We start from the raw sequence: 26,476 nt of genomic DNA on the forward strand, positions 1-26,476 counted from the left end.
CATTACAGGTATTTGTTTATTTGTTTTGTGTCCCATAGAGTGTAACCAGGACAAATTGTTGACCCTGAGTTTGGAACTATCCATTAGAGCTTGTGGGTTCACTAGCAGTTACACAACTGTATACTATGTCTCTCCCACTCCTGGAATCTGTTAGTTGTCAGTAGTTCAACAGTAAATGGTAGGGCTCCATGAGCCTCTTCCCCATCAATAGCTGACTGTTAGGGGAGCCTGCATTGTTTGAGTCCAATGCTTTTCAGAGTCTATTGGTGCCAAGGCTGGTCAATGCTTAGACAATGCCTTAAAAATGGAGTTACATAAACATAATACCTTAAAGAAGAGTAGAAATATATATACAGAATAAGAAAATTAATATTAAATTTGTATCCATAAACTAAAATCTATAGTAATTTAAAACATTTTAAATAACTTGCTCTTTAAAAGTAGATTAAGCTCTTCTAGTCTCTTTGGCCTCTGTGGCAGAAGCAAGATGACAAAAGGACTATTATCCTTTAGAAAGCATCGCAATAAGATGCACATGTTGTGCCACTACTGTGGCCCTAAGGCCTACTACCTTCAGAAGTTGACATGTGGTAAATGTGGCTACCCAGTCAAGTACAAGAGAAGGTATAACTGGAATGCCAAGGCTAAGAGACAAAACACTACCAGGATCGGGCAGATGAGGCACCTAAAAATTGTCTATCGAAGATTCAGACATGGATTCCATGAAGGGCCAACACCTAAACCCAAGAGGGCAGCTGTTGCAGCATCCAGTTCATCTTCAGGAATTTCAGTCAGTCATAAAATAAATATTCTGGTTTCAAAAGCAAGAAAAGAATTAGATTCAATAATGTGTCTTTTATCCTATCATATCTATACTATCCCCTTTTCTTCTTTAGATTGCCTTTATAATCAACCCCCTTTAAATAAAAATAAACATTTATAACAATTTGGAAATTTGAGTGTAGCTTCTCATACTACTTCCTGCTGGTTGTAGGTGCTGGTAATCTTATGGGTATCCTGAGAACATTAAAAAGGTCAAGTCTTGACTGGAGTAGTCTGTGATGCTGCACTGTCTGAGCCAGTTGCCTTGAAGCTCATTTTGGATGTTGGATCATCTGGAGACGTCTCAGGGGGTCTTCCTTGATCAAACCATATTAGCCTTAGAAGCAATCCATAGGTTCTCATCTTCCGTGAAAACAAAAGCAGAACCTCTTTTCCAAAGCAATGTATCCTTAGACATAAATTTTGAAATTAAGGTATCTTTAAAATATACATATTGATTTAATTCAGCAGCTTTTACAATCAAATGTCTCTCTGCAGATAAAAATCCCAAAGACGGCCGGGCGGTGGTGGTGCACGCCTTTAATCCCAGCACTCGGGAGGCAGAGCCAGGCGGATCTCTGTGAGTTCGAGGCCAGCCTGGGCTACCAAGTGAGTTCCAGGAAAAGGCGCAAAGCTACACAGAGAAACCCTGTCTCAAAAAACCAAAAAAAAAAAAAAAAAAAAAAAAAAAAATCCCAAAGACAATATAACCCAGACTCTCTGTGTAATTTCCATCTTTTCATGGCTTATTTTTTATATTACTTTTACTTTCTCTTTAAAGACTTTATTTTTTAAAACTTTCTATTTCTTTATATAACTGTCTATATTCATTTTCCTGTCTCTTCTAAGCCTACTTTTATTTTTACACACACAGTAAACCATTTAAAGAATATTTCATCTGAATCTGACTTCTTGTGAATCTATTGCTTTAAAATGCAGCATTATTAGGACTGAAATGGCAGCTTTGGCTGCTGGCTCCACCCATCTCAGCTTTCCAACAAGGCATTGGAAGTAACATTTACTGCCAGCTCTGGTGAAACCATGGTCTCCGCCAGCTCTTGGAGGCAGTGGTTCTATGCTTCCATCCAGCAGCATATAACCCCAAAACCTTTTCTTTCTTTTTTCTTTTTGTACTAGCAAAGCTAAATCCACCACACAATGTTCTGCATGGCTCTTAGACACTATTGTGTACACTGGCAGAAATCTGCCATACTGCACTCAAGCCCATACCCTGTGAGCTCACAATACTGTAGCTCAAGCTCATAGGCTGCAGCATCTCTACATCACAGCTTTCCTGAGAGACACAACTAGGAAGCTGCTCTTCGCTCCATTTTAGAACCCCTTTTTAAAAAGCTTTCTTAGGTTTTGGGTGGAAATTCTTGCCCCATGTCTGGGCGCCATTTGTAGTCAGATTTCCTGTGTCCTGGCCTGCTGGTCAAGACAAGCCTCTCCCAATCATGTCACCCAAGTAAACACACAGAGGCTTATATTAATTGTAACTGCATGGCCATGGCTCAAGCTTCATGCTAGGTGGCTCTTATATCTTAAATTAGCCCATAACCATTAATCTATGTATTGCCATGTGTTCTGTGACTTTACCTGTGTCCCATTACATGTTGCTCCTTGGGCGACTAGCTGGCATCTCTCCCCACCTTCTTCCTCTCTTTCTCTTTGAATTCCCCACCTGCCTGTAAGCTGCCTTGCCATAAGTCAAACGGCTTTATTTATCAACCATTCATAGCAACATATTTTCACAGCATACAGAAAGATATTCTCCCATCAGATCACCTTGTCAAACCACCCTGCTGTCAGGTAAGAAAACCAAGCTGGAGAAAAGGAAAGAGCATATCTGAGACTATAGCAGTGCAAGCATATAAAGCAAATGAACCTACTCCTTGTGATTCTTAGCTCAGGAAGAGGTTTGCATCACCTTTTGCTTTCAGGCCTATTCTGAAAGTGACTATCGTATTACATCTTAAGCCACACTGGTTAGTTATTACTTTTACAGCCTTAGCTAATGTTATGGAGAAATAATGTTCTTTTCTCCTACCTTTATTTTCACATCATATGACTGCAGCTAAGTCATGGTGTATGTTTTCCTTCATTTCTAAGATGGGTATTAAAAGAATAGCTTCCTAATATCTAAAGAGTTCATATATTATAAATGCAGAGAAAGTCCATTTTCGCCCACCTTTTTTCCTGCAGTAGCAATTTTGGAGCCATTTTGTGATGATTTGTAAATCTTTGTAACTCTAACAGGAGAATGGATAATTCTAAGAATGCATGTTTTGGAACAATGAGCCATTCTGTAATTGAATAAACCTGAAATAGAATGAATAAGAACATGTCTATAAAATGGTCTGAGCCCCCACAGGAACCAGTCATTCCATAAAGACAAGGTATGAGCACTATTCTCTATGAGAAGAAAATGGTCCATGTAGGACTTCATAAATAAAAGTAGGGCTTGTTTATTCTTTCCCTCTCTGCTCCCAGCTCCGTTTTGCCCTCATAGTATTTCACCTTGCATTCCATCTTGTTAGTAAAGGTAGGTAGGGAAATTCTGAAAAGAAATGAACAAAATGCACCATTTGTTCAGTAATTCAAGTATTTATCAAGTGCATGCTATATTTCTGTTATGTTAAGCCCTTTTCAGTCTTTGTTCTCAGGGTTCCATCTAAAACTTCTCTCTGGCTCTGAGAAGCTCTAGCCTCAAGTGGATATTTTTAGAACATCAAAGCTTTTCCTCTTTGTTATGATATCTCTGAGCCTACATAGGTACAGACATTTATCAGGTTATTTTGCAAACTCCTCAAGGATAAGAGCTGTTTTGTGATTTTATACCATTCTCGCAACCCCTCTAAAAACTTAGTTGATGAAAAATTATTATGATTTAGGGATAAAGGAAGGCTAGACATTGCATCTTTAATTGAACAAATTATTTACAAAGGTGCTTATAATTGATGGGTAGGTACCAAGGACACAGATGTGTTTGAAGCAAAGTTTTCTATCTTCAAAGAGGCATATAATTATGATATAAATAAATAAGGATATGTCATAATGATAGCTAGTGTAAGTTTTGTGTTTAAAAATAAATCAAGAAGAACAGATTTAAAATGACGATAGGTCATTTTATATAAATTGGTGACTGCTGTGGGGTGGTCTGTATGTAAAATGCTCTGATTGGTCAATAAATAAAACACTGATTGTCCAGTGACCAGGCAGGAAGTATAGGCGGGACTAACAGAGAGGAGAATTGAGAGAACAGGAAGGCAGAGGGAGACACTGCCAGCTGCCGCCATGAAAAGCAGCATGTGAAGACGCCGGTAAGCCACGAGCCACATGGCAAGGTATAGATTTATAGAAATGGATTAATTTAAGCTATAAGAACAGTTAGCAAGAAGCCTGGCATGGCCATACAGTTTGTAAGCAATATAAGTCTCTGTGTTTACTTGGTTGGGTCTGAGCGGCTGTGAGACTGGCGGTAGACAGAGATTTGTCCTGACTGTGGACAAGGCAGGAAAACTAGCTACAGGTGACGTCTGCAAAAGAACTGAGTGAAATAAGAAATAGTTGTTTGGATGACTTAGCTGTAATATGGATGGATGCCAAATGTGGGTGGTTCAGCTTACAAATTTTGGACTTTACTATTATAGTGCAAATGTAATATGCATTCACTATATATTTTGACTGATTCCCAGGCTTGTGATATGATGTGGTATGGTGTGATATATGACAGGTAATCTCATGCTACTGGACGTGACAGTGTCAACCTACAACAGCCACAGCTTTCTCAACTTCTAGTCATCCACACAGCCACACAAAGATAAGCAACTGATATTCCTTAATGTATTGCATTGCTTGCTTATAATGTTTGTAGTTAAACATATACAGTAAATGTATTTTCAATTTGGGATGGGCATTTTACAGGCAGAGAAAAACAAGCACAAAGATCTTGACACTTAGACACAGTTTAGAAGATCAAGGATGAAGATGAAGGCCAGTATATCTCAAGGACATGAGTAATGGCTAGAACAATGAAAAAAAAAACCAAGATAGATAAGGCAGGAGCTACCTTACATGGAGCATGCTGGTCAAGATAAGGAACAGAACTGTTCTTTAGGGTGAATTTGGTGGTACTTATTGTCTAAGATTGTCCCATATTCCCACCACTCTTCCTACAGCCAGTGTCCCTTCTTTCCAATCACTCCTGTCCTTTTGACTTTGACATCTCCATCCATTCTCATCTCATCTCATACAGAGCTGTTCTCAAGGCTTTACAAAGGCTGCCCAGCCTGCATGGTCTGTGGGTCTCTGTCATGTATTCCATATCATAATGAAAGAATTTGAACTAGATTTGAGAAGATTTTATATTATATATAGGTGTGTGTGTGTGTGTGTGTGTGTGTGTGTGTGTGTGTGTGTGTGTGTAGATACAGAGAGAGATCCTTAATTCTAATCAGTACATGTTAAAAAATATAAAATATTGTACATAACAAATTGTTAGCAAGTGTTTGTGGATGATTGAGTGAGTTAATAAAATAAGAAGTATTTGCCAGGCGTTACTATGTTCTTGATAATATATATATTATCAAGATATATCAAGATAATATGTATATATATATATATATATAATTGAAACACACATATATGAAAGACAAACATGTCAGTTTAGAATGACTTGTGAAGGCTTCACTGAGGATGTGACATTTGCAAAAGTCTGTAAAGATATGCACCATGAGATCAGATATTTTATTTTCTGTTGTATCTAGATGAGTGTTGTCACATGTAGGAATTCTTTTTGGAGTATCCTACTGAAGGAATGAAGGAGCATAATTATAGTGGCTAGGAGTCCAACAGGATGGACTGGAGTGGAGCCAGACTTCCTGTTACATAGACACCTGTGAGAGTTCAAGGAGCCCCACATAGCTCCAGATGTCACTGTTTTTCTCTGGACCATAGTTTCATTATCAGCAAACCATTAAGACCGGTATGGATCATGTCCAGGGGCCTCCCATTGTCTGTTATGTGCTATATCCTGCATTGCTTTAAGTCAGAAGTAGTCATCACCATGACTAATGTGTTCTAGGGAAGGAACATTTCTGTTTAGCAAGGGGCTGCAGGATAGAGTGGGTGTCTCTCTGTGTTCTTCTCTGCTATTGGAGCAGAGTGCACCACAGTTCTCAGAGATGGGCTCTAGCACATTCACCTGCCCACATAAAGCATGCCTGCCCAGCCCCCAGACACAAGGACTCAGGAATTTCTTGGCAGGGCATAGAACCTGAATCCTGAGCCTGCTCCAGGTGCTAGGTGGGAGGATATTGTCACTCAGAAATCAGTTTACGCAGTCACTGGAAAATTCCACTTTACCAGAGAGCTGATACCCCAAGGATCCAGAACAAGGCTTTTGCTTTTAAAAACTTTAACCAGAGCTCACTAAAGAGGGTTTTCAAAAGTCCTGCAGATGATGCATGGTGGAAAAATGCTTCATTTCATGGGAAATTCCTTACCAACCCTGCTTCTTTGCCAAGATTTCTTGGGAATTACACAAGATTCAAGATGTTCCCACACACAGTGGACTTTGTAACCAGTCGATTCTGGACTGCACTTCAAACTCAATTATATCCTCCAAACTTTTATATGACAATAGTTGATCATTATTTTCTCTCTCGAGCTGTTTTCTGCTCTAAAATGGACACCATATTCGCAGCCTTCCTTGGCTATTTTAAGATGAGTACATGAATACTGAGATATTGACTGTGTATTCTTTACTTCTATATACCTGGGTTTTGACTTGTTCCCTTTCCAGTAAGATGTGTGTGACTTGCACAAGTAGCATTATCATACAGGTCAGCTTTCCATGATGAAAGATGAGAATATCTTGAAAGATTATTGCAGGGGTTATTGATATGCTCTATGAGAAATTGCTTATACAGTGACAGGTTCTCAGTAGCCATGCAGCTAAAGCCAGTGCCTGCCTACACGCTGCACAAACAGGAGGGCATGAATGCATCAACAAGATATACTGTGTAATATAAGGTAGTTTTGCCTCTATTAGTCTGAATGTGCTCAGACCTTACTATAGACTTTATGCTTATAAGAAAAGAAGAAATTATTCTAGTCCAAAGGTACTCCCAACTCTTTCTAGCATTAGGAGAAGAAAATATAGTGTCTTATACTTAGCCCTAAGAAGAAGACTCACTGTTTTATACATCTATAGCTTTTGTCTCTGTCCAGAAGCAATAATAGTCTCACTCCATTCATTCAAACATGTCCTTAGATCACAAGTCCACATAGAAACACGAAGCTTTTTATGTTTTCCTCCAGGGTTTCTACAAAAGACCTCTGGGGTTCAGGTGAATGTGATAATTTCTTAGTTTTACCCCCTGCCAACTAGCATTTTCATACAGAATAAAGTTCAGCTGAAATAATGCAGTCAGAGATAATCCAATACAGCCTGCACTTTAGTTAACAACTGGCCACCAGATACTAAGATAAAAAGAATATGAAATATATACAACCCAAGAAAGGACTCTATTCTGCTTGTGCTGGTGTTTACTCCTGGGTGACATTAGGGTACCTTTTTAGTCTTCTAAGAAGTACTATAAGCTCAGTCTTTTGAACCTGCCAACTTTGTCAATGGGACTTGGGCTGAAAGAGGCCCAGTTAGTTATCCAAGCTTAATACACTTGAAAAGTACCAACCTGAGATCTGAACCCAGGCTGCCTAGGTTTAATCTTTGCCCTTCATCTATATCCAATGCTCTGTTTCTGTCACACAAAATTCTGTCTTAAGGTACCCAGAGGGTTACACTAAGGTCCCTTAAGCTCATGTTTTGTAAAGGTTAATTTGCATGCCATCACTCTGAAGTTGAATGGCATGGTCACTCACAGTCTGACCAGCTCAGCTACATTAATAGAGACTCTGAATAAGCATTCATGGATAAAGTCATGGGGATCTGGAACATTCAAATCTGTCTTTAAGGAGGAAGGAGGCTATGCACTGGTATAGAAAAGCATTGTACCACTGATATTATATATAACATTCTCTAAAATTATGTAATTAGAAGCAGAAACTATATTTATGTCTTGTTTATTATGTATCTCAAAATTCTCTACAAACATGTACCCTGACCAGTTGCCTATATGCAAAGTGAGTTATCCCTGTTTCTCCATTGTAGATATCTTACTAGAACAGAGTCAAGTCCTTGAAAGTCCCTTGCTTTGTGCTTATTGGACCACAATAGCCAGGAACCTTTGATTACACATGGATTTTTTGCCAAGATTTAAACAGTGCTTTGCCTAGAAATTAGACTCACTTCTGAATAAGCAAACTGATACTGCTAGAATAGTGTTCCATCCATCTCTCTGACTATCTTTACATTTTATACAGCTGAAGCAGCTGTCCTTTGGGAAAAGTGCTACCATGACTTCAATTATATAAATGCACAAATCCTCATGAAAGCATTTAGGAATGAAATCTGGGAAGCAAATATTAGGCGGTAATTCTTCCTGATATGGGAACTTGGTGACTATACATTGTCTTCCAGGCACTTTGTTGGGATTGATATTTTAGGGAAGGAGTGAATAAAGATGATTCTTGTTCTTACAAGGCTTGGGATAATTTGGGTTTAGGATATAAGTGCAAAGTAAAATATAATTACAAACTTAGGTACATGCTGAGAGGGAAAAGATGATGTTGTCAGGAGAAAGAATATCAGAGGCAGTCACACTTGAGACTAAGAGGGGCAAGAAGAGCTGTTCTGACTACATAATCTCTAATAACATCTCTGAAGGAATACCAGTGGTAGCTGGTAAAGAAGGGAGGAAAAGAGTACAGATGAGAATGAGCTAAGTTTCTTGAGAAATGAAAGATCTACAGTGAATAGAGAAAAAGACTGTGAGAAGGCCATAGGATCAGCAAAGTCTACATCCACCTGAGTTCTGGGGCAACAGTAGGGATTGTGAAATATTTTAAAGAATAAAATACCATGACCCATTTTTTATTTTAGGAAGATTCCTTTGGCTGTGGCATAGAGAACTTGAGTCATTAAAACTCTGAATAATTCCAATGTATTTTTATCTTAAAAATAGTGTCCTTCTTGAATCTCAGTGAGAACATTGGAATACATTGGAATATAGTCTGGGCCTAGCCTGAGTCATCTCCAGGATTTTTGTGCATGGTGAGGCCCTGGGGGCCCTGGGCTCAGAACATCACAGACAGCTTTTGTGGAGTCCCGTGGCACTGACTTGGTATGCCCTCCTTCTTCTCTTCTGTTTCTTGATGAATCATAGCTTATGACCAAAGTGGGCAGATTCTCCTGTCAGCTCCCACCCTCCCTGTCCCCATCAGGGGAGAGAGCCTTGCCAAGTTCCCTACTAGAGTCAGGGACACCACCTGTCATGCTGTGTCCTCCTCCCACTCGGACAGCTGACAGCTTCTGTGACGCATGATCTGGGGGAGCACAGATCATTAAAGCCACAGGGTCCTCAGGAATAGTTCAGATCAGCCACTTAATTTATGAGAACAGGAAGCAAAAGGTATCTCTCTGGGCCCTTGTTAACTGGGAAACAGAATTAAAGTTAAGACAAACTGCGAGAGAGCTGAAGGGGATGGATAGCTCTGTCACTGGTTAGATATGAAATTTGCTTTGTGACAGTGTGCCAATGTAATGTTCTCTAAAATATGAATCCAACAAACTGAGTTCCAGCACTAAGTCTGGAGCTGGTCATCTGTCTGTAACTGTCTAACGTCCCTCCTTCTATGAACATGACTTTCTTTGAGATTATTAGAGAATTGTTCTTGCATGTTATTGAAATCAGTGTGAGCCCACAGGTTTCCAAACTTGAGGACTTTGGTGGTAACAGAATGGGTCTACTGAGGTAATAGATGACATTTGATGATATATTCTTTCGTTTAACTTATAAAGACTAAAGTAATTATCACTACTGCTGCATGGTCTATGACCCCACAGCCATGCACAGGTGAGGCTGCTTGCTCCCATCACCTTTGATTCAGGACTCTGCTCAGGTCTACTTTTTTTGATGAAGATTCTTTAACCTTTGGAAGTTTTCTATCATTTCTTTTCCATGAATTAATACATTCACTGTGTTGCTCATCTTTCTTGATCTTCAGTTAGAAAACTGATGAATCCCTGACACAAAATACATAGGCTACTGATGACTGACCAGTTATGTTGTGCTGATGACAGTGATGATGCTGATAGAATCAATTGAGCATTTGCTTTACTTGAATATCATTTAATCCTCTTCACCATACAATGGTCCATATATTACATAGTGTATGTATGAACACTGTGTGTGTGACAATCTGACATATGTGCAAAATAAGAGCACAAAATTCCAAACAAGCTAAAAACAACAGAAGCTTTTTATAAGGAGAATTAGGAAGCCAAAAGAGAGAGGCAAATACATTTGCAGACTGACTAGCATGATCTCAGGTACAAACAAAATGAAACTCCATCTCTAGGCAGAAGATGTAACTGATTTACTATCTGTATAAAGAGTTAATACATAAACATTTCTCCTCCTACCTCTTTCTAAACATAAGCACTTTGCTTCAACCCAAAGAGTGACATGTGGGAGAAGATCCAGGATGCTGAAGAATTGCCTAGGGGAGTGGGGAGAAGGATTCCAATATGCCTTGCAGGCAGTCACCCAATCTGATGTTGGCCTTGATGCTGTTGCTTGTGGTAAAAGACATCCTGGACCTTAATCAGGAGGATTTGCTTCCTGGCTGTCTTCCTCCCTCCCTCTTCATCCTTTTTTCTATGCTACTCAATAATGTTAATTTGGGCTTCTAAGAAGTCCATTACTTTCATGTAAAGATCTAAGACACTCAGACAGCCCCACAGCATTCCTGTCCCTGAATCGATGCTCTCACAAAAATGTGTACCTACAAACATGCACACATATACACACATGCACATGTGTGTGTATGCACAGGAATAAATGTTGGAGGCACTGTGCATAAGTCTGAGTTCATACGATCTATACTTATTTATATCTCTGAAGGGACTAACTCATTTTTGTAGGTTCAGGAGTAGTATCTTTGGAAATGGTTATAGGATTTGCAAATGTCCCCTTTTCTGCTGCTTCCTTCCTGTGCCTTGAGGGTGGAGTAAGCTTTAGGAAATTGGGGGAGGAACCATTCCTTAGTCCACTGCAATATACACAGAGTCTCTGTCTTAGTTTTTTACTTTAGTAGTTTACTTAGTATATTTTACTGCTGTGAAGAGACACCATGACCATGGTAACTTTTACAATGAAAACATTTAATTGAGGTGGTAGCTTACATTTTCAGAGGTTCAGTCCATTATCATCATGACAGGGAACATGATGACATCTAGGCAGATTTGGTTCTGGCTACATCTTGACCAGAAGGCAGCAGGAAGTCGACGTCACACTAAGTGAAACTTGAGAAAAGAAACCTCAAAGCCTACCCGCACAGTGACACACTTCTTCCATCAAGACCACACCTACTTTAACAAGACCACACCTCCTAATAATGCCACTCCCTTTGGGGACCCATGTTCTTTCAAACCACCTCAGTCTTCCTGTATGGTTGGTACTTGGTTTCCTGTGTTGACACTGGCTACCGATTTTTATGACATGAAAGTTTCACAGGGCTCGGATTCCCTTGTGTAATAGTTTTTCAGACTGAATAGAGGAGGGAAGCTCCTTCTTGTTCCCCTACTCAGGGTTCCTAATGATCAGGGTCTAGCACCTAGCTTGAGCTAACGTGTATGCACTCCTGTGCAACTCTTTTCACCCCTCTTCAGAAAACAAACAACCAAACAAAACGTGATGCTTTCCTTCTTGTGGTTTTCCAGGATGAATGATGTATAATAATTCTCCTCAAAGGGCAAGTCAGGAATGCTGGCTCCTTTCCTGGGATCACAGTGAGGGGAAAATATGTCAATGCAAAATAGTATCTTTTCTAAGTAACTTGCCCTTTTGCATAGACTTGTTAAAAGTCAGCAAAGAGTCTGGAGAAAGCAAGTGAAGTATAAAGTGGAAGAGACTCTGTCTTGATACAACAAAAGAAGCCATTGTAGGAATATATGGAAAGAGAGACACTGAAGGCAAATACTGCATGGCAGAGCTGGCTATTAATTAGTATTTGAATGTGGGCTTGTGTGTTGCATGTGTGTGTGTGTGTGTGTGTGTGTGTGTGTGTGTGTGTGTGTGTGTGCATGTGTGTGTGTGTGTGTGTGTGTGTGCTCATGCAGCCCCAGCAGTCCCTCTTGCTTCCTGAGATGGAAGAGAAGGTGATAGCCTTCTTTGCTTCTTTGAGATAAGTGATTTTTTAAATTAATTAATTAATTAATTATACATCCCAACTAGAGCCTCCACTCTCTCCTTTCCCCCTGCTCCCTCCCCCCTCCTCCCCTCTGTTGCCCCCCCATATTTACCTCTCCTCCACAATCACTCAGAAAGCGGCTTGTCTCCCATGGTTTTCAGCAAAGCATGGTATGTCAAACTGCCATAAGACCAAGTAACTTCCCCACTGTGTTCAGACTGGGCAAGACAATACAGCATGAGAAATAGGTTCCCAAGAACCAATCCGAGCACTGGGGAAAGCCCCTGCCCCCACTACTGGGAGTCCCAGACATAGACATAGCTATATAGCTGTCACATAAATGCAGAGGGATAGGTCTGTTCCATGCAGGCTTCCTGGTTGTCAGCTCAGACTTTGCAACTTCCCATGAGCCTGGCTAGTGGTTTCTGTGTGTCTTCCTGTGATGTACTTGAGCCAAGGTTCGGCTTTGGGTCTCTGAATCTGCCTCCATCAGTCACTGGATGAAGGCTTTCCAATGACAACTGAGGTACTCACCAATCCCATCACAAGGGAGGTTGGCCAGTTCAGGCTATGCATCCACTGCTGAGATAAGTGGTTTTTGGGAGAAGCACTTCTCACCAGTCTTAGGCCTGAGCTGAGATTGTAATTAATAGCTCTTCCTTACTCAGTCCAGATTTCTTTCTCTCATCCTCCAAAGTGCTGGCATCCTGTGCACTTCATTTTTACTGTTGCCTGAGGGGCCATTTCTATCAACTGAAGTGCTAAGTGCCCCTCTGCCACAGTAGAGCTCATTAAATGCAGCCTTGTCTTGAACAGGTGCTTATAAAGGCCCAGGAGCACAGTTCTTCCATACCAGTCTGTCTCTAGCCTGGACTGTGGTGTAGGTGAGGGTGGCTAATGTCTGGCAGCCTCCTTTGCACTTATTTGCCATGTTTTGCAGGCAAACTTCAGTATTGTTCAATCAAGAGGGGTCACATGTTTTCAGAGAGTTTACTAAAAATCCAACATAATTATTTGCATTTCAAAGTTGTATCTACTCTGGAGAACACTCTTGAAAAGAACTTGAACAAGATTTCTCACCTAAAATTTTGGGACTCTGAGTTTTCTCCTTGTTTTTCCAAACACTATAGGTTTATTCACATCATAGAACATGCTCAACTGAACTGTAGCCTGGGCTTAATAATTTGCATTTTTAATAGACCACAAATACTTCCAGAGTATGGATCACATCTTATTCACCAACATAATCCTGATATCTAATAACATACCTTCATTATAGATGCTCAGAAAATGTTTAGTGAGTGAATAAATAAACAAATGGCTGAATTGTGGGTGCTTATAGATGGATGCATGAAGTCATGAATGGATCTATAGCTGGATGAAGAGATGGGTACATTTTTCTAAAGGAAATATTTTTTAATCTCTTATAGGTCAGACATACCTCAATTCCATAGAAATGTAAAGTTTAAATGAAATGAGAATTGCTAAACTTTTTTCACGGTCCTTGATACATAGAAGATTCTAACCAAAAGCATCCTCTTTTCCTGTAGTCACCTGTACTTGCTAACAAGGTAACTAGTTCACATCTACAGAACATAAAAGGCTCTGAAAGTTTATCCACTTGTAAACTTAAAGCATTCTGTGTCTTTCCCTGTGGTAAAGACACACCACACATTCATTTTACTCTTTCTGGACACCCATCAATAGCATTCAACTATTTAAGGTTACACTGGTTTTCCTATCACCCACTGTCAAATTGCTCAGCGTAGCTCATGATATCTGGCCTAAATTCATTAAAATCTACTTCTCCAGTCTCAAAGGATGCCACGCTGTGCCTACCACATTGATCTCATTTCACGGATTGGCATTAGTACTGGCTTAGGACACACCCAGTTACTTTCTTCTCAGGACCCTCAAATATCTTATTTCTCTTGCCTACAATGGCTCTCATCCTCCAGGCTATCATGGGTCCTGTTCACAAATGTGACCATGGCACATATTTTATTACATTATTTTTGAGTGTTCAATATTCAAATGTATTATATTTCTACTCATTTGTTCTAGTCTCTAACCCAAATTCTGCATGATGTGTTATAGCCTTAAGGAACATATTATCAAACATATAAAAATTGTTGATATGCATTTATAAAGGAATGAAACTTCTAATATTAACCCATACTTTTTCCTCGTTATTATTATTATTATTTGAAGTTAATGCTAGGATCATCTGGAAAGAGGGAACCTCAACTGAAGAATTATCTCCATCAATTTGACCTGTAGGCAAGTCCGTGGGACATTTTCTTGATTAATGATTGATGTGAGATGGCCACAGCTCACTGTGGGTGGTGCCACTCATGGGCAGGTGGTTTATAGTCTCTGTTTTGGTTTTTGCCTTGGGGCTTCTGCCCTGACTTCCTCCCATAATATATTTGAAGCTGTGAAATGAAATAAAACCTTTCCTCATTGAGTAGGTTTTGGCCATGGTCTTTATCACAGCAATAAAAAGCAAACTAAGACACCTTGCCTCATGCTCTTCCCTCAGCCCTCATACCATATGCACAAACACCAGCCAATGTGTGGACATCTCACTTTCCATTCTACATTTTAGGATTATCCATTACAGTTTTGCTGCTCTGACTTGTACATTCTGAAAAGCTGGAATGGATGCATGATATGATGCTAACTACATTCACTAGTCTGGAGACCTCTGGATATGCCATCTTATTCAGATCCAGTCAGTCCATGGATTATGTGCTTCACCTTATCTATCTGTCATTTTGGCTATTACCTTCCGCTGGATACTGGCATTTATGTTCCAAGTCACTTTGCAGCTGAAAATGGCAGCCATAAGGGAATTATAGGAGCATTAATAATTTCCATGATGAATTCTAAAATATCATGATGTCTGATGCCTTCCAGGTGCTTCAGGTCAAAAGAAAATGCTTAGAAGAGAAGAATGACAAAGTCCCCTGAATCCATCTGTGAGCTATACTTAAACATAAAACTCCGAGGGATCCATCAACCAAGGGCCACAATATGCTTTTCCTTAGGATATAACTGAAGAAAAGTAAAGGAATGTGTATGCACTCTGCAAGGAGAGATGTGCACATTTTTATTCCAGCCCTTGGAACAAAGCTCTTCCTTACAGCTTGTTCTTTGAATCAAGTCACACTAGAGAAAGGAGTTTTATTCTTCTTAGGACTCTCTTCATATCTTTTCTAGTTTTTCATTTTACTTATGAAGTGTGGTGTAAACGAATATCTAACCAGTCTTATTAAATAAGAAACACAGAGCCAAATACAGGGGCAAAAGCCTTAGAGACCACCAAACTAACCTTAGCTCACCACGCCACCACAGTAGCTTCCCAAGAGAACCTCTTCCTGTCTAACCTGCTCCTTTATTGCCTTCCTGTTCTGCCTTCTTATTGGCTCTAAGCCCAGCCACATCACTTTCTCCTCACTGCCTGTCTATACAGACCTCCAGGTCTCTATGGTTGGTACTGGGATTAAAGGCATGTGTCACCACGCTTGGCTGTGTCCTTGAACATGCAGAGAATCTGCCTGCCATGTGATTGGATTAAGGTACCACCACCTGACTTCTGTTTATGGCTGACTATGGCCTCTGATCTCCAGGCAAACTTCATTTATTAACATACAAATAATACATCACATTTCAGCACAAATAAACTATCACCACAGTGTGGGACCTGAGCACTTGGAAAGGAGATATTGACAGTATATCACTTTGAAAAAATATCAAACAAATAGCAGCAACAAAACATACTCTGGATTTGGAAGCACAACACCTATACTGTGTAGATGAAAAACTACATGCTCAGAAATGGTTAGCATGGAAGCTTGTGAGTCCAGAGCCTGGCTTTTGGCATCTCTCCTTTTTTCATTGCTTCTTTGCCATCAAAGGAGAAGAGTTGTGTGTCACTTCAGTAGGGTTGCCAGCTGACTTATCATAGGGAAAACAATGGACTCATTCTAGAAAACTCAACCCTTTTCCAGGTTTTCTCTTCATATTACTCAGATTTGGTGACATTCATGGGAAATACTTGGTGACAGAATCTGTTGAATTAGGCAAGAACCATCATGAGCAACTTTCAAAATAGGTTTTATTGTATTTCTGACTTTGGAAAGAACGAAACTTGCATTGGGAAATCAGCTCTCAACCCTTGTTGACAAAATCCTAGTGAAAATAAAATAGAATCCTGAAATAGAATTTTATATCATTTTTCCCTAGAGGACACATATAAGAATTTGTTTAAGGTACACATTTGTATCTGGAAAGACCTTTATTATTTGATTTTTTAGTTATTCACTCTCATCCAACTTTTTATAAATTCATGATATTTATTTGAATCATCTGTCATGTTGACATTTGATCTCAGTTTCAGTAGCCATTTGCTTTCAAGATATTTTGGACATCTAACAATGTGTGCTATCTTAAATATGCCTACTGAGATTTTAATAATAATCTATTGTTCAGCCCCCAATGTCACTTCCTCTACTATGAGGAATAAAAAATCATCATTATTCCATGTTCTCACTCCCTCTTCTCTGCTGCTATCAATGACTCTGATTAAGGCTTCTAAGTCCACATATATCTCTGTCTGATTTGAAAGCCTTTTGAAGTCATCTTCTCCTTCACCTATTCAAATATATTCCAGTATTTCCTGCTGATCAGACAAGTCAGGATTATCTTTCTCATTTCCAAAGAAGCCATGTAGTGCACCCCTGTCTATGCCTTCACTTGTTTTTACCTTTCTTAGGATGCAGTTTCTTGACATTTGTCCTTTACTAAAACATACATGTGCAATCATGTGCTGTTATCTTCTCCTTCCATAAGGTTATTTATTCACTTAGAATGATACTTCACATTCCTACATCTCATGCTTTCTATGTTCCTGCTTTCTTTCAGTCCATTATCTTGTACAAAAAGAAACTGGGATCTATGTCAAGGACACATGGACAGGAAAGGATTATCAACACCACTCATCATCTATTAAGAAAAGTTCAAATCCAACATTGTCCACTTCATTTGACCTTTCTTCTATGAATTTCACATATATTTATAATTAGTCAAAAGAAGACTACTAATTAATTATCCTCAACCTTGTTTTGATTTCTTACTATTATTATTTTTTATTACTTAATTTCAAAACGAAACCCTAATGTACCATGTTCTTAGTTACTGGTTAGATCTCTTTGAATTTGTGAAGAATATTTAAAACTGACTGCTACAGAGATACCTTCCTATGCCTCTGCACATCTGTTCATTCCTTTTCTAGGTCTTTTTAGAACACGAATTACAACAATTTTCAGTAGTAGGCAAGGTTAGGATAAAAAATTCAGACCTCCAGCATGGTGCTACCTTTTGCTCTATACTCAATCATGTACTTATTTTTTCATGATTTCCAAATAAAACAGAGCTGATTTCTGAATTGATCTAGCTTTAACTCATTCCATTTCTTCTTCCTGCCTACTGCTAGGTAAATGATCAAGCTGGCACATATTTTGCAGTTCCTGTGTTCTTGAGTAAAGAAGAAGACCTGCTTAGGTCTCCAATATTTCTAACAGAAATAACAAAATTCCCAACTGACACAGAGAGGGTGACTTGAAACATCTTCCTAGTATCTGTTTCTAACCTCTTGTTCTATCGTAAGACTTGCTTGGATAGAATTACCCTTTTTATAGACACAGAAGAAGTTGATGTCACAGTACCACATAGAGATCTTCTTCTCCAACCCTCCCACCTGACATATGATAACATGATGACTCAGAAGTAATGAGGTTCTTTGTTAAATGCAGACGAAAGCAGAGGCAGAATCAGAATAGAGACCCCCTCTTCTCTTTGCATAGCTATTTTCCTGGATGCCAGGTACATAATAGGACATTTAATTTTTTTTGATTCCAACACCTGGATCTCATCAGACAGCGTCTGGTGCAAAAAAAAAGTAACAAATTACTTTTCTAAATATTCCTTCATTTCAAAGGTATTTTGTGTGGCTTGGGAGAAGAAATCATATTTCATGGAAGGCAACTGACACATGTTGGTGACAATCCATGTATTGTAATCCAGTGAGAATCTTTTCCTGTCCATGTGTCCTGGACATGGATCCCAGTTTCTTGTTGTACAAGATAATGAGTTGAAAGAAAGCAGGAACATACAAAGAATGGGATATAGGAATGTGAAGTATTATTCTAAAGGAATTAAGGGAAGAATTTGGAGAAAATGCTTACTATTAGCATCCCCAACTCTAAGAATACTATGTTATAATAAACAAATTACAAAATAAAATACAGAGTTTGCAAGAAAAAGGAAGAGGAAAGCAGAGACACACAGACAAGTCCAAAAACAATTTACAGTTTATCCTTCATTGGTGCTCACAGATGATTTCATTCTCTTTAAAGCCCAGCTCAAATTTGGTTACCCCTGCAAGGCTTTTATCAATCCACATTGTCAAAATATATTTTTCTCCAAAATATTATCATAGAATCTTGTTAATATTTCACTCATGGCTTGTGTTTCTTGTGCCTTAGTTGTTTATGTAACTGTCTGTTTTTCCCACTAGATTGAGAGATTCTTTGGGACATGAACTCCCTTAATATACATGTATATTTCCTCCAGCTAGGGCGGCAGGTATGCACAGCGCTGGCTGCCTCTCCCTCATTCCTTGCTTCAGGCAGATGCTGATAATCAATCACAACATCCCTTACCATAATGCTTGGGAAAGGCTTCAAAATCCTTCAAAACAAAACCCCCCAGGCTGCCACTTTTTTTTTCTTTTTAATGCAGGAGTTTGTTTGCTGTCTCTTCTTTTCTTTGAATATCACCATTGTTTGCACAGTATTGGCATTCAGTTAATGTCATTTTGGTTTGAACTAACTCCTAACAAGAGTATCTTCAAAAAAATCTTTTGGGGTTGGCATGAGCAGTTAGGGAGGATGGTGAGTGAGAAATAAGGCAGGGTAGGAAGGACCACAATTATAGGAAAGTGATATGGCATGCAAATGTATTGATCATTTGGGAACTTAGGTTACCATTCTGTGACTAAAACAAAACACCCAGAATAATTAATGTGTATAAAAAAGATTATTTTGAAACATAGTTTAGTGGTTGGCACTGTTGCATTGGTACATGGTGAGGTTGAGCAAAACTCTTAATTCATTGCCAGGAAACAAGAAAGGAAGAAGTGGTCAGAGTCCCCAAATCTCCTAATATACTCTTAATGGCTTAAGAGACTTTCCACAAGACCCCACTTCTCAAAACCCATTACTTCATATTAATACCACAGTGAAGACAAAGCCACCAACATGTAAGCTTCTGGAGATGTTCCAAATCCAAACTACAGGAGGATATCGAACAATAGGTTCATTGCAATTGGCTGTGTGTGGAAGAAGTGACAGAAACAGATCATGGAGGCGATTAGATTTGTGGTGGCAAACACAAGAGTGAATCTAGAAACATTTGTTAGAGGCTTGTACATGCAATACAGTGCAGGTTTGTACACACTTTGTCTAGCATAGATTGATGTAGCCAGAGAGTCATTCCACCCAAGGTACCTATGGCTCCTCATTGTATCTTTTCATCCCAAAATTAATGCTTCCTTCCCCTTTCTGTTTCAGATTAGCCAATATCTTCAGTTTCCCCTGCTTTTGCTTTGGTGAGCTAATGGAAAGTATTCCACCAAGGCTGTACAAGGTGTCCCATCATAGGTAGTAGGCCCGAGAAAGCCAACTCATGCATCAGGGATGGATTTTGATGCAGGGAGAGGGGCTTGAATCTGCCTCAATTGAATGTACCAGGCTGTGTTGACTCCCCATGGGAGGCTTTACCTTGCTGGAGGAAGGAATGGGGAGTGGGTTGTTGGGAGGAGGCTGAGAGGTAGGAGGAAGGGAAGAGAGGTGGATCTGTGGTTGATATGTAAAATGAATAAAACATTTCTTAATAAAATAAATAATTAATTAAAAATAAGGTACTACAATTGGACAGAAATATCACTTCATAATGAATTAGAAACCCTTGGTCATATTTGAATATATTTCTTTAGGTTGTGTCTTAGGATTCCTTTTGCTGTGAAGAGACACCATGACCAAGGGAACTCTTATAAAGGAAAACATTTGATTGGGTGGCTTATGGTTTTAGAGGTTTAGTCCTTTATTATGGCAGGACATGGAGGTATGCAGGTAGAAATGGTGTTGGAGAAGGAGCTGAGAGTGAAAAAGGAGCTACATATTGATCCTGCAGGCAACAGGAAGTAATTTGAGTGTCACACCGAGTGAAGTTTGAGCACAGGAGACCTCAAAACCTACCCCCACAGTGACACACCTCCTCCAACAAGGCCACACTTACTCCAACAAAGCCACACCTTCTAATAGTGCCACTCCCTTTGAGCCTATGTGGGTCAAATACATTCAAACCACTATAGATTATATTCAGAATATGTGATATTTTCATTCAAAAATAACTAGCTACCACTTCCCTGTTGGCTTATGTGAGGAAAGTTTACTTTAAGGAAGACAGTAATAGAGGCATGGGTAGTTCTTTTCCTGGATTTCTTCATCATAGGGAAGTCTCCTGAGGGAGAATAAGAGCTACTGGCATCAGGATGCCAGCCAGGGCTGTCAAAAGAAGGAGTAGAGATTCTGATTTAAGAGAAAACCAGGAGATTCAGTGATCAACTCTGGTACCTGGACACTGACTAGGATTATTGTTAGCCTTGTAATGTTGCAAAGATGTTTTTGAATCTATGCTTTGTTCTCTTTGATCAGTTTTAGAAAATCCATGGCCATTTTCTCTTCTGCTATTTCTTATATCTTATTGCTGCCTTCTGAATCTCCAATTTCCTAATTTGATCTTGCTCTACATATATATATTTCATTTTTTTCTTTGTGTACTTCAGGTTGGATAATTTCCATTAAATAGTCATTAAACTCACTGTTCCTTTATTCAACTGTGTGTGCTCTGCTGTTAAACCCATACAATTAATTCTTGGTTTGAGATGTTGTACTTTAAATTTAAGCCTATGTATTTAAGCCTGTTTTAGAGTATATATTTTCTCACTAAATTCTGGCACATTTTAAATCTTTTTCTTTTTTTCACATTATTTCCCTACTCATAATAGTTTCCAAATGATATTATCTATTATTTCCAATATCTTCATCATGTGTGGGTTTTTGTTTTCAACTATTTTTGCTTCATGTTTGTGGATAACTGTTTTCTTCCCCTTTCACAGACTGATGCTTTATTACATTCTAGATATCATAATTTAGATAAATTTAGAGACTGGAATAAGTGTCATTTTACCTCAGGGCCAAATCTTTTACTAATTCAGTTGTTTAGAGAAATAAGATGATAATTTCAATTTCATTTAATCATGAATTGAGTCAAATCACATCTGGATTGCAGCTTTATTTGATGTTAGTTCACCTGTGATTTCAAATAACCAAGGTCAAGACATGTCCTACATATTTTACTGGTTTTCTTTTTAGCAGTACTTTGATTTTTATAGAATACACAAAGGAGAGAAAGCTTGTTCTTGCAACATCAAATCACCCTCAGTTTGACAAGGTAGTCATCAAAGGTCTTGTAGAAGATGACTTCTGGACATGACATACACATTGTATTCATGAACTCACTGAATCTGTGGTGATTTATATAAGACCTGCACAAGATAGGGCTGGTTAACATTTCAGTATGTAGGGGAGAGGGGCCATGAGATCCTTGCTATTTTCTTTAGTAGTGTATCCACTGACAAGTTTCACTTGCTCCAATAACAAATTGCCACTAAAGCTTTGCAAGAAATTCTCATAAGCTTAGTGGTCCACACAAAAGGAAAGTATGAAAGTAGTAGGAGAACATGCTGGGAAGAAGAGTTTCAGAATGAGAGGAAGGTGAACAAGAAAGAAGGAAAGGGGATTTAAAACCACTAAAATTCATTGCAATAAAAGTCATTTTTAAATGAAAGTTAAAAGTTCTGTAGACAGTTGAGGATGAGAATATTAGTACTATGCTGATGGTCTTTATCTTATAAAATCAATCTAGTCCAACATACCCAGTCACATGACAATGATAATTTTTCTGTTTTATCTTGTCCTATTAAATCTTAATTTCTTATGAATCAATACTTTAGAAGGTCCTAGGAAGAAGCAGCCACTGTTATGTGCTCATGCAGAAAGTTTTCAAATATTCCACAGTTTGATTCACTAGACTTATGTGTATCTATTGCTTCTAATGTCTTTTAAAAATGTTAGATGATTTGACATTTTTTTTAGTGTCAATGGTGAGAGCAATGGTCTTTTCATGTTTTATTTCTTAAGTATCCAAAACACCTCTGGTTATCATTATGAGCACATTTTAGGATGTCTTTATGGAGGTCCAGGCAGATTTATGTGTGGTATGTTGTGTCAAGATTAGCTGCAGATGGTTTTGAGTTAATCTAGGTGTATTCTACCACACCAAACTCTCAATAATTTACCACACGTATCTATTTTCTCATGTTCATGAGTACATAAGTTAGTTGTGGTTAGATGTGGATGGATTATCTGGGTTTGGCTTTAGGCCACAGGGCGAGTTTAGATGCAATCCAGAGTCTATATCCTATCTTAGACTATCTAGTGCAAACAGTTCTTATGATTAGAACTAGCTCAATAGGATTATGGTATATAATCTGGACTGCACAGAATTCTATATCATCCTAAACTCATGTGAAGAAACTTTATTTCAAATGTATTAGTAGTATTTGGGTACAGAGCTTTGGGGAACATATTAGGTTGTGGGAGTAGAACCTTCCCAACAAGAGTAGTGCCCTCTTAAGAAGAGGCACTGGGAAGAATTCTCTTCTCTTCTCTTCTCTTCTCTTCTCTTCTCTTCTCTTCTCTTCTCTTCTCTTCTCTTCTCTTCTCTTCTCTTCTCTTCTCTTCTCTCCCTCCCCTCCCCTCCCCTCCCCTCCCCTCCCCTCCCCTCCCCTCCCCTCCTTTCCCTTCCCTTCCTTTCCCTTCTCTTCTCTTCTCTTTTTTCCTGTCCTGCCCTGTCCTGTCCTGCCCTGTCCTCTCCTCTCCTCTCTCTTTCCCTCCCCTCCCCTATTCTTCCCTTCCCTTTCCTTCTCTTCCCTTCCCTTCCCTTTCCCCTGCCTTTCTTCCCCCTTCCCTTCCCTCCCCTCCCATCTCCACTTCTCTCTTGTCTTCTTTTCTTCCATCACTCTTATCCACTCTCTTCTTGTCCCACTCTCCTCTCTCATCATCTTCCATTTAATCTTCTTCTCTCTCCCTTTCCTGCTCCCTTTCTGTGACATGTAGATATGAGAAATATCCATCTTCAAAGCAAGAAGAATGTCTTACTAATTACTGCATTTTTCTTTATTAAATTTTTAATTCATTTTACAAACCAACCACAGATTCCCCTCTCATCCTTCTTCCCACTCACCTCCTCCCACCTTACCCCCACCACAGCCCACCTCCCTTCCTCTCTTTCAAAAGGGTAAGTCCTCCCATAGGGTTATAGAAAAGCCTGGTACATTCAGTTGAAGCAGGACCAAGTCCTCCCCGACTGCATTGAGGTTGAGCATGGTGTTCCACCATTGGTAATGGGATCCAGAAAGCCAGGTCATGCACCACAGAGAGATCCCGATCACACTGACAGAGGCCCCTCAAACAGAGGGTCTAGTCCAGCTACACAATTGTCTCCCATATGCAGAGGGTCTAGCTCAGTCCCACTCAGGTTCCACAGGTGTTGGTCTGAAGTTTGTGAGTTCCTAAGAGCTTGGTTCAGTTGTCTCTGTAGATTTCCTCATCATGATCTTGACCCCCCTTCTCATATAATCACTCTTCCCAGTCTTCAACTGGACTCCCAGAGCTCAGCATGGTGCTTGGATGTGGATCTCTGCATCTGCTTCCAGCAGTTACTGGATGAAGGGTCTATGATGAGAGTTAGGGTATTCATCAATCTGATTACCAGTTCAGGCACCCTCACCATTATTGCTAGTAGTCTAATCTGGGGTTATCTTTGTGGATTCCTGGGAATTTCCCTAGCACCAGGTTTCTCCCTTACCCCATAATGTCTCCCTCTATCAGGATATCTCTTTCATTGCTCTCCCACTCCATCCCTCGCCAAGCTTGACCATCCCATTCCTTCATGTTCTCATTTCCCCATCCACTCCCCTCTATTGCTCCCCCCCATCCCCGGTTTACTTATGGAGATCTCCTTTGCTTCTCCTTCCCAAGGTGATCCCTATGTCCCACTTAGGGTCCTCCTTGTTTCTTAGCTTCTCTGGAGCTGTGGTTGTTGATTATCTTTTGCTTTACATCTAGTATCCATTTATGAGTGAGTACATACCATGTTTGTCTTTCTGAGTCTGGGTTACCTCACTCAGGATTTTTCTAGTTCCTTCCATTTGCCTGCAAATTTCATGATGTCACTTTTTTTTATAGCTGAGTAATACTCCATTGTGTACATGTACCACATTTTCCTTTCTTTTCTTTTCTTTTTTTGTTTTTTTTTTTTGGCTTTTTGAGACAGGGTTTCTCTGTGTAGTTTTAGTGTCTGTCCTGGGTCTCACTCTGTATACCAGGCTGGACTCAAACTCACAGAAATCCTCCTGGATCTGCCTCCTGAGTTCTGGGATTAAAGGCGTGCCCCACTACCACCCAACTGTACCACATTTCTTTATCTATTCTTTGGTTGAGGGGCATCTAGATTGTTTCCAGGTTCTGCTCATTATGAATAATGCTCCTAGGAACATAGTTGAGCAAGTGTCCTTGTAATATGATTGAGCATCTCTTGGGTATATGCCCAACAGTGGTATTCTTGTGTTTTGAGGAAGATTGATTCCCAATTTTCTGAGAAGCCGCCATACTGATTTCCAAAGTGGATGTATAAGTTTGCACTCCCATCAAAGTGGAGGAGTGTTCCCCTTCTCTACATCCTCTCCAACATAAGTGTCATTAGTGCTTTTGATCATAGATCATAGATCATAAAAACCAACATGTGGACCAATGGAATAGAATTGAAGATCCTGATATTAATCTACACACCTATGAACACCTGATTTTTGACAAAGAAGCCAAAACTGTACAATGGAATAAAAGAAAGCATCTTCAACAAATCATGCTGACATAACTGGATGTCAACATGTAGAAGACTGCAAATAGATCCATATCTATCACCATGCACAAAACTCAAATCCAAGTGAATGAAAGACCTCATCATAAACCCCGCTACACTGAACCTGATAGAGGAAAAAGTAGGGAGTAACCTAGAATGCATTGGCACAGGAGATGACTTCTTATATCTAACACAAGTAGCACAGACACTGAGAGCAACAATAAATGGGACCTCCTAAAACTGAGACGCTTCTGTAAGGCAAAGAACATAGTAAATAGGACAAAATGACAGCCTATAGAATGGAAAAAAATCTTCATTAACCCCGTATCTGAAAGAATCTGATGGAGAGCTGATCTCCAAAATATATAAAGAATCCAAGATACTAGACAGCAAAATGCCAAACAATCCAATTAAAAAATGGGTTACAGATTTAAACAGAAAATTCTCAACAGAAGAATACCAAATGGCCAAAAGACATTTAAGGAATTGTTCAGCATTCTTAGTCATAGGGGAAATGCAAATCAAAATGACTCTGAGATACAATTACTACATTTTTCATTACCTTGATCTTGATCTTGATCTTTCCAACTGCAAAAGCTATGAGAAATATTATTACTTAAGCCATCAATTCAATGATATTTTTCTTCTTTCATTGTAAACAAATGCAGGTTTAATACACAAGAAAATTTACAGTCCCATGTCTAATATTTGATTAGCCAATCCAAGGTATCATGGTATCACCTACATTTTAAGGGGCAAGGAGGTAGACTCTAGCAACAAAAAGAATTTAAAGAGAGTAGATACAAACCTATCACAGGAAAACAAGTGATTTGAAAACATTAATCACACACTGTATTAGGGTAAAAACATGAAATCAATAAAAAGAGACAAGAGAATATGCTAAATCTCCGATACCCATAAAATCTTTTATATTTTCTGGACTAACCATTTTTATACTGAGAATCCATATGGCAATCCCCACCCTAGATGAAAGAGAATAGATCAGAAGTAGCCCAAGCCTAGCTGCTGTCCCTGCTCCAGCTGGAAATGTTCCTCTCACCTGTTTCTCCCAATTCAGATTCTAATAGAAACTAAGTCTATTAAGGAAAAGAGAAACCAGGTGCCTAATGGAACAAACAATGCAACTGAAGCAGCCCAGACTGCTGGCAGGATTGTTGCCATTGGTAACACATCTTTCTCTGTCTTTGAAACTGCCATGCTATAG

The 26,476-nt window shown here is 39.3% G+C and overlaps 1 protein-coding gene across 1 annotated transcript; it reads left to right on the plus strand.

Annotated features, from left to right (window-relative positions):
- Positions 1-487: 487 nt before the first annotated feature.
- Positions 488-26,476, plus strand: LOC128097014 (60S ribosomal protein L37-like). Its single transcript, XM_052717213.1, has 2 exons — positions 488-790; positions 26,330-26,476. Exons 1-2 carry the CDS (start codon positions 488-490, stop codon positions 26,474-26,476), a joined length of 450 nt encoding a protein of 149 aa, XP_052573173.1.

The sequence above is a fragment of the Peromyscus californicus genome, unplaced genomic scaffold (assembly GCF_007827085.1).
Source record: "Peromyscus californicus insignis strain IS unplaced genomic scaffold, ASM782708v3 Scaffold_5__1_contigs__length_169319896, whole genome shotgun sequence".
In the NCBI taxonomy this organism is placed as follows: Eukaryota; Metazoa; Chordata; class Mammalia; order Rodentia; family Cricetidae; genus Peromyscus; species Peromyscus californicus.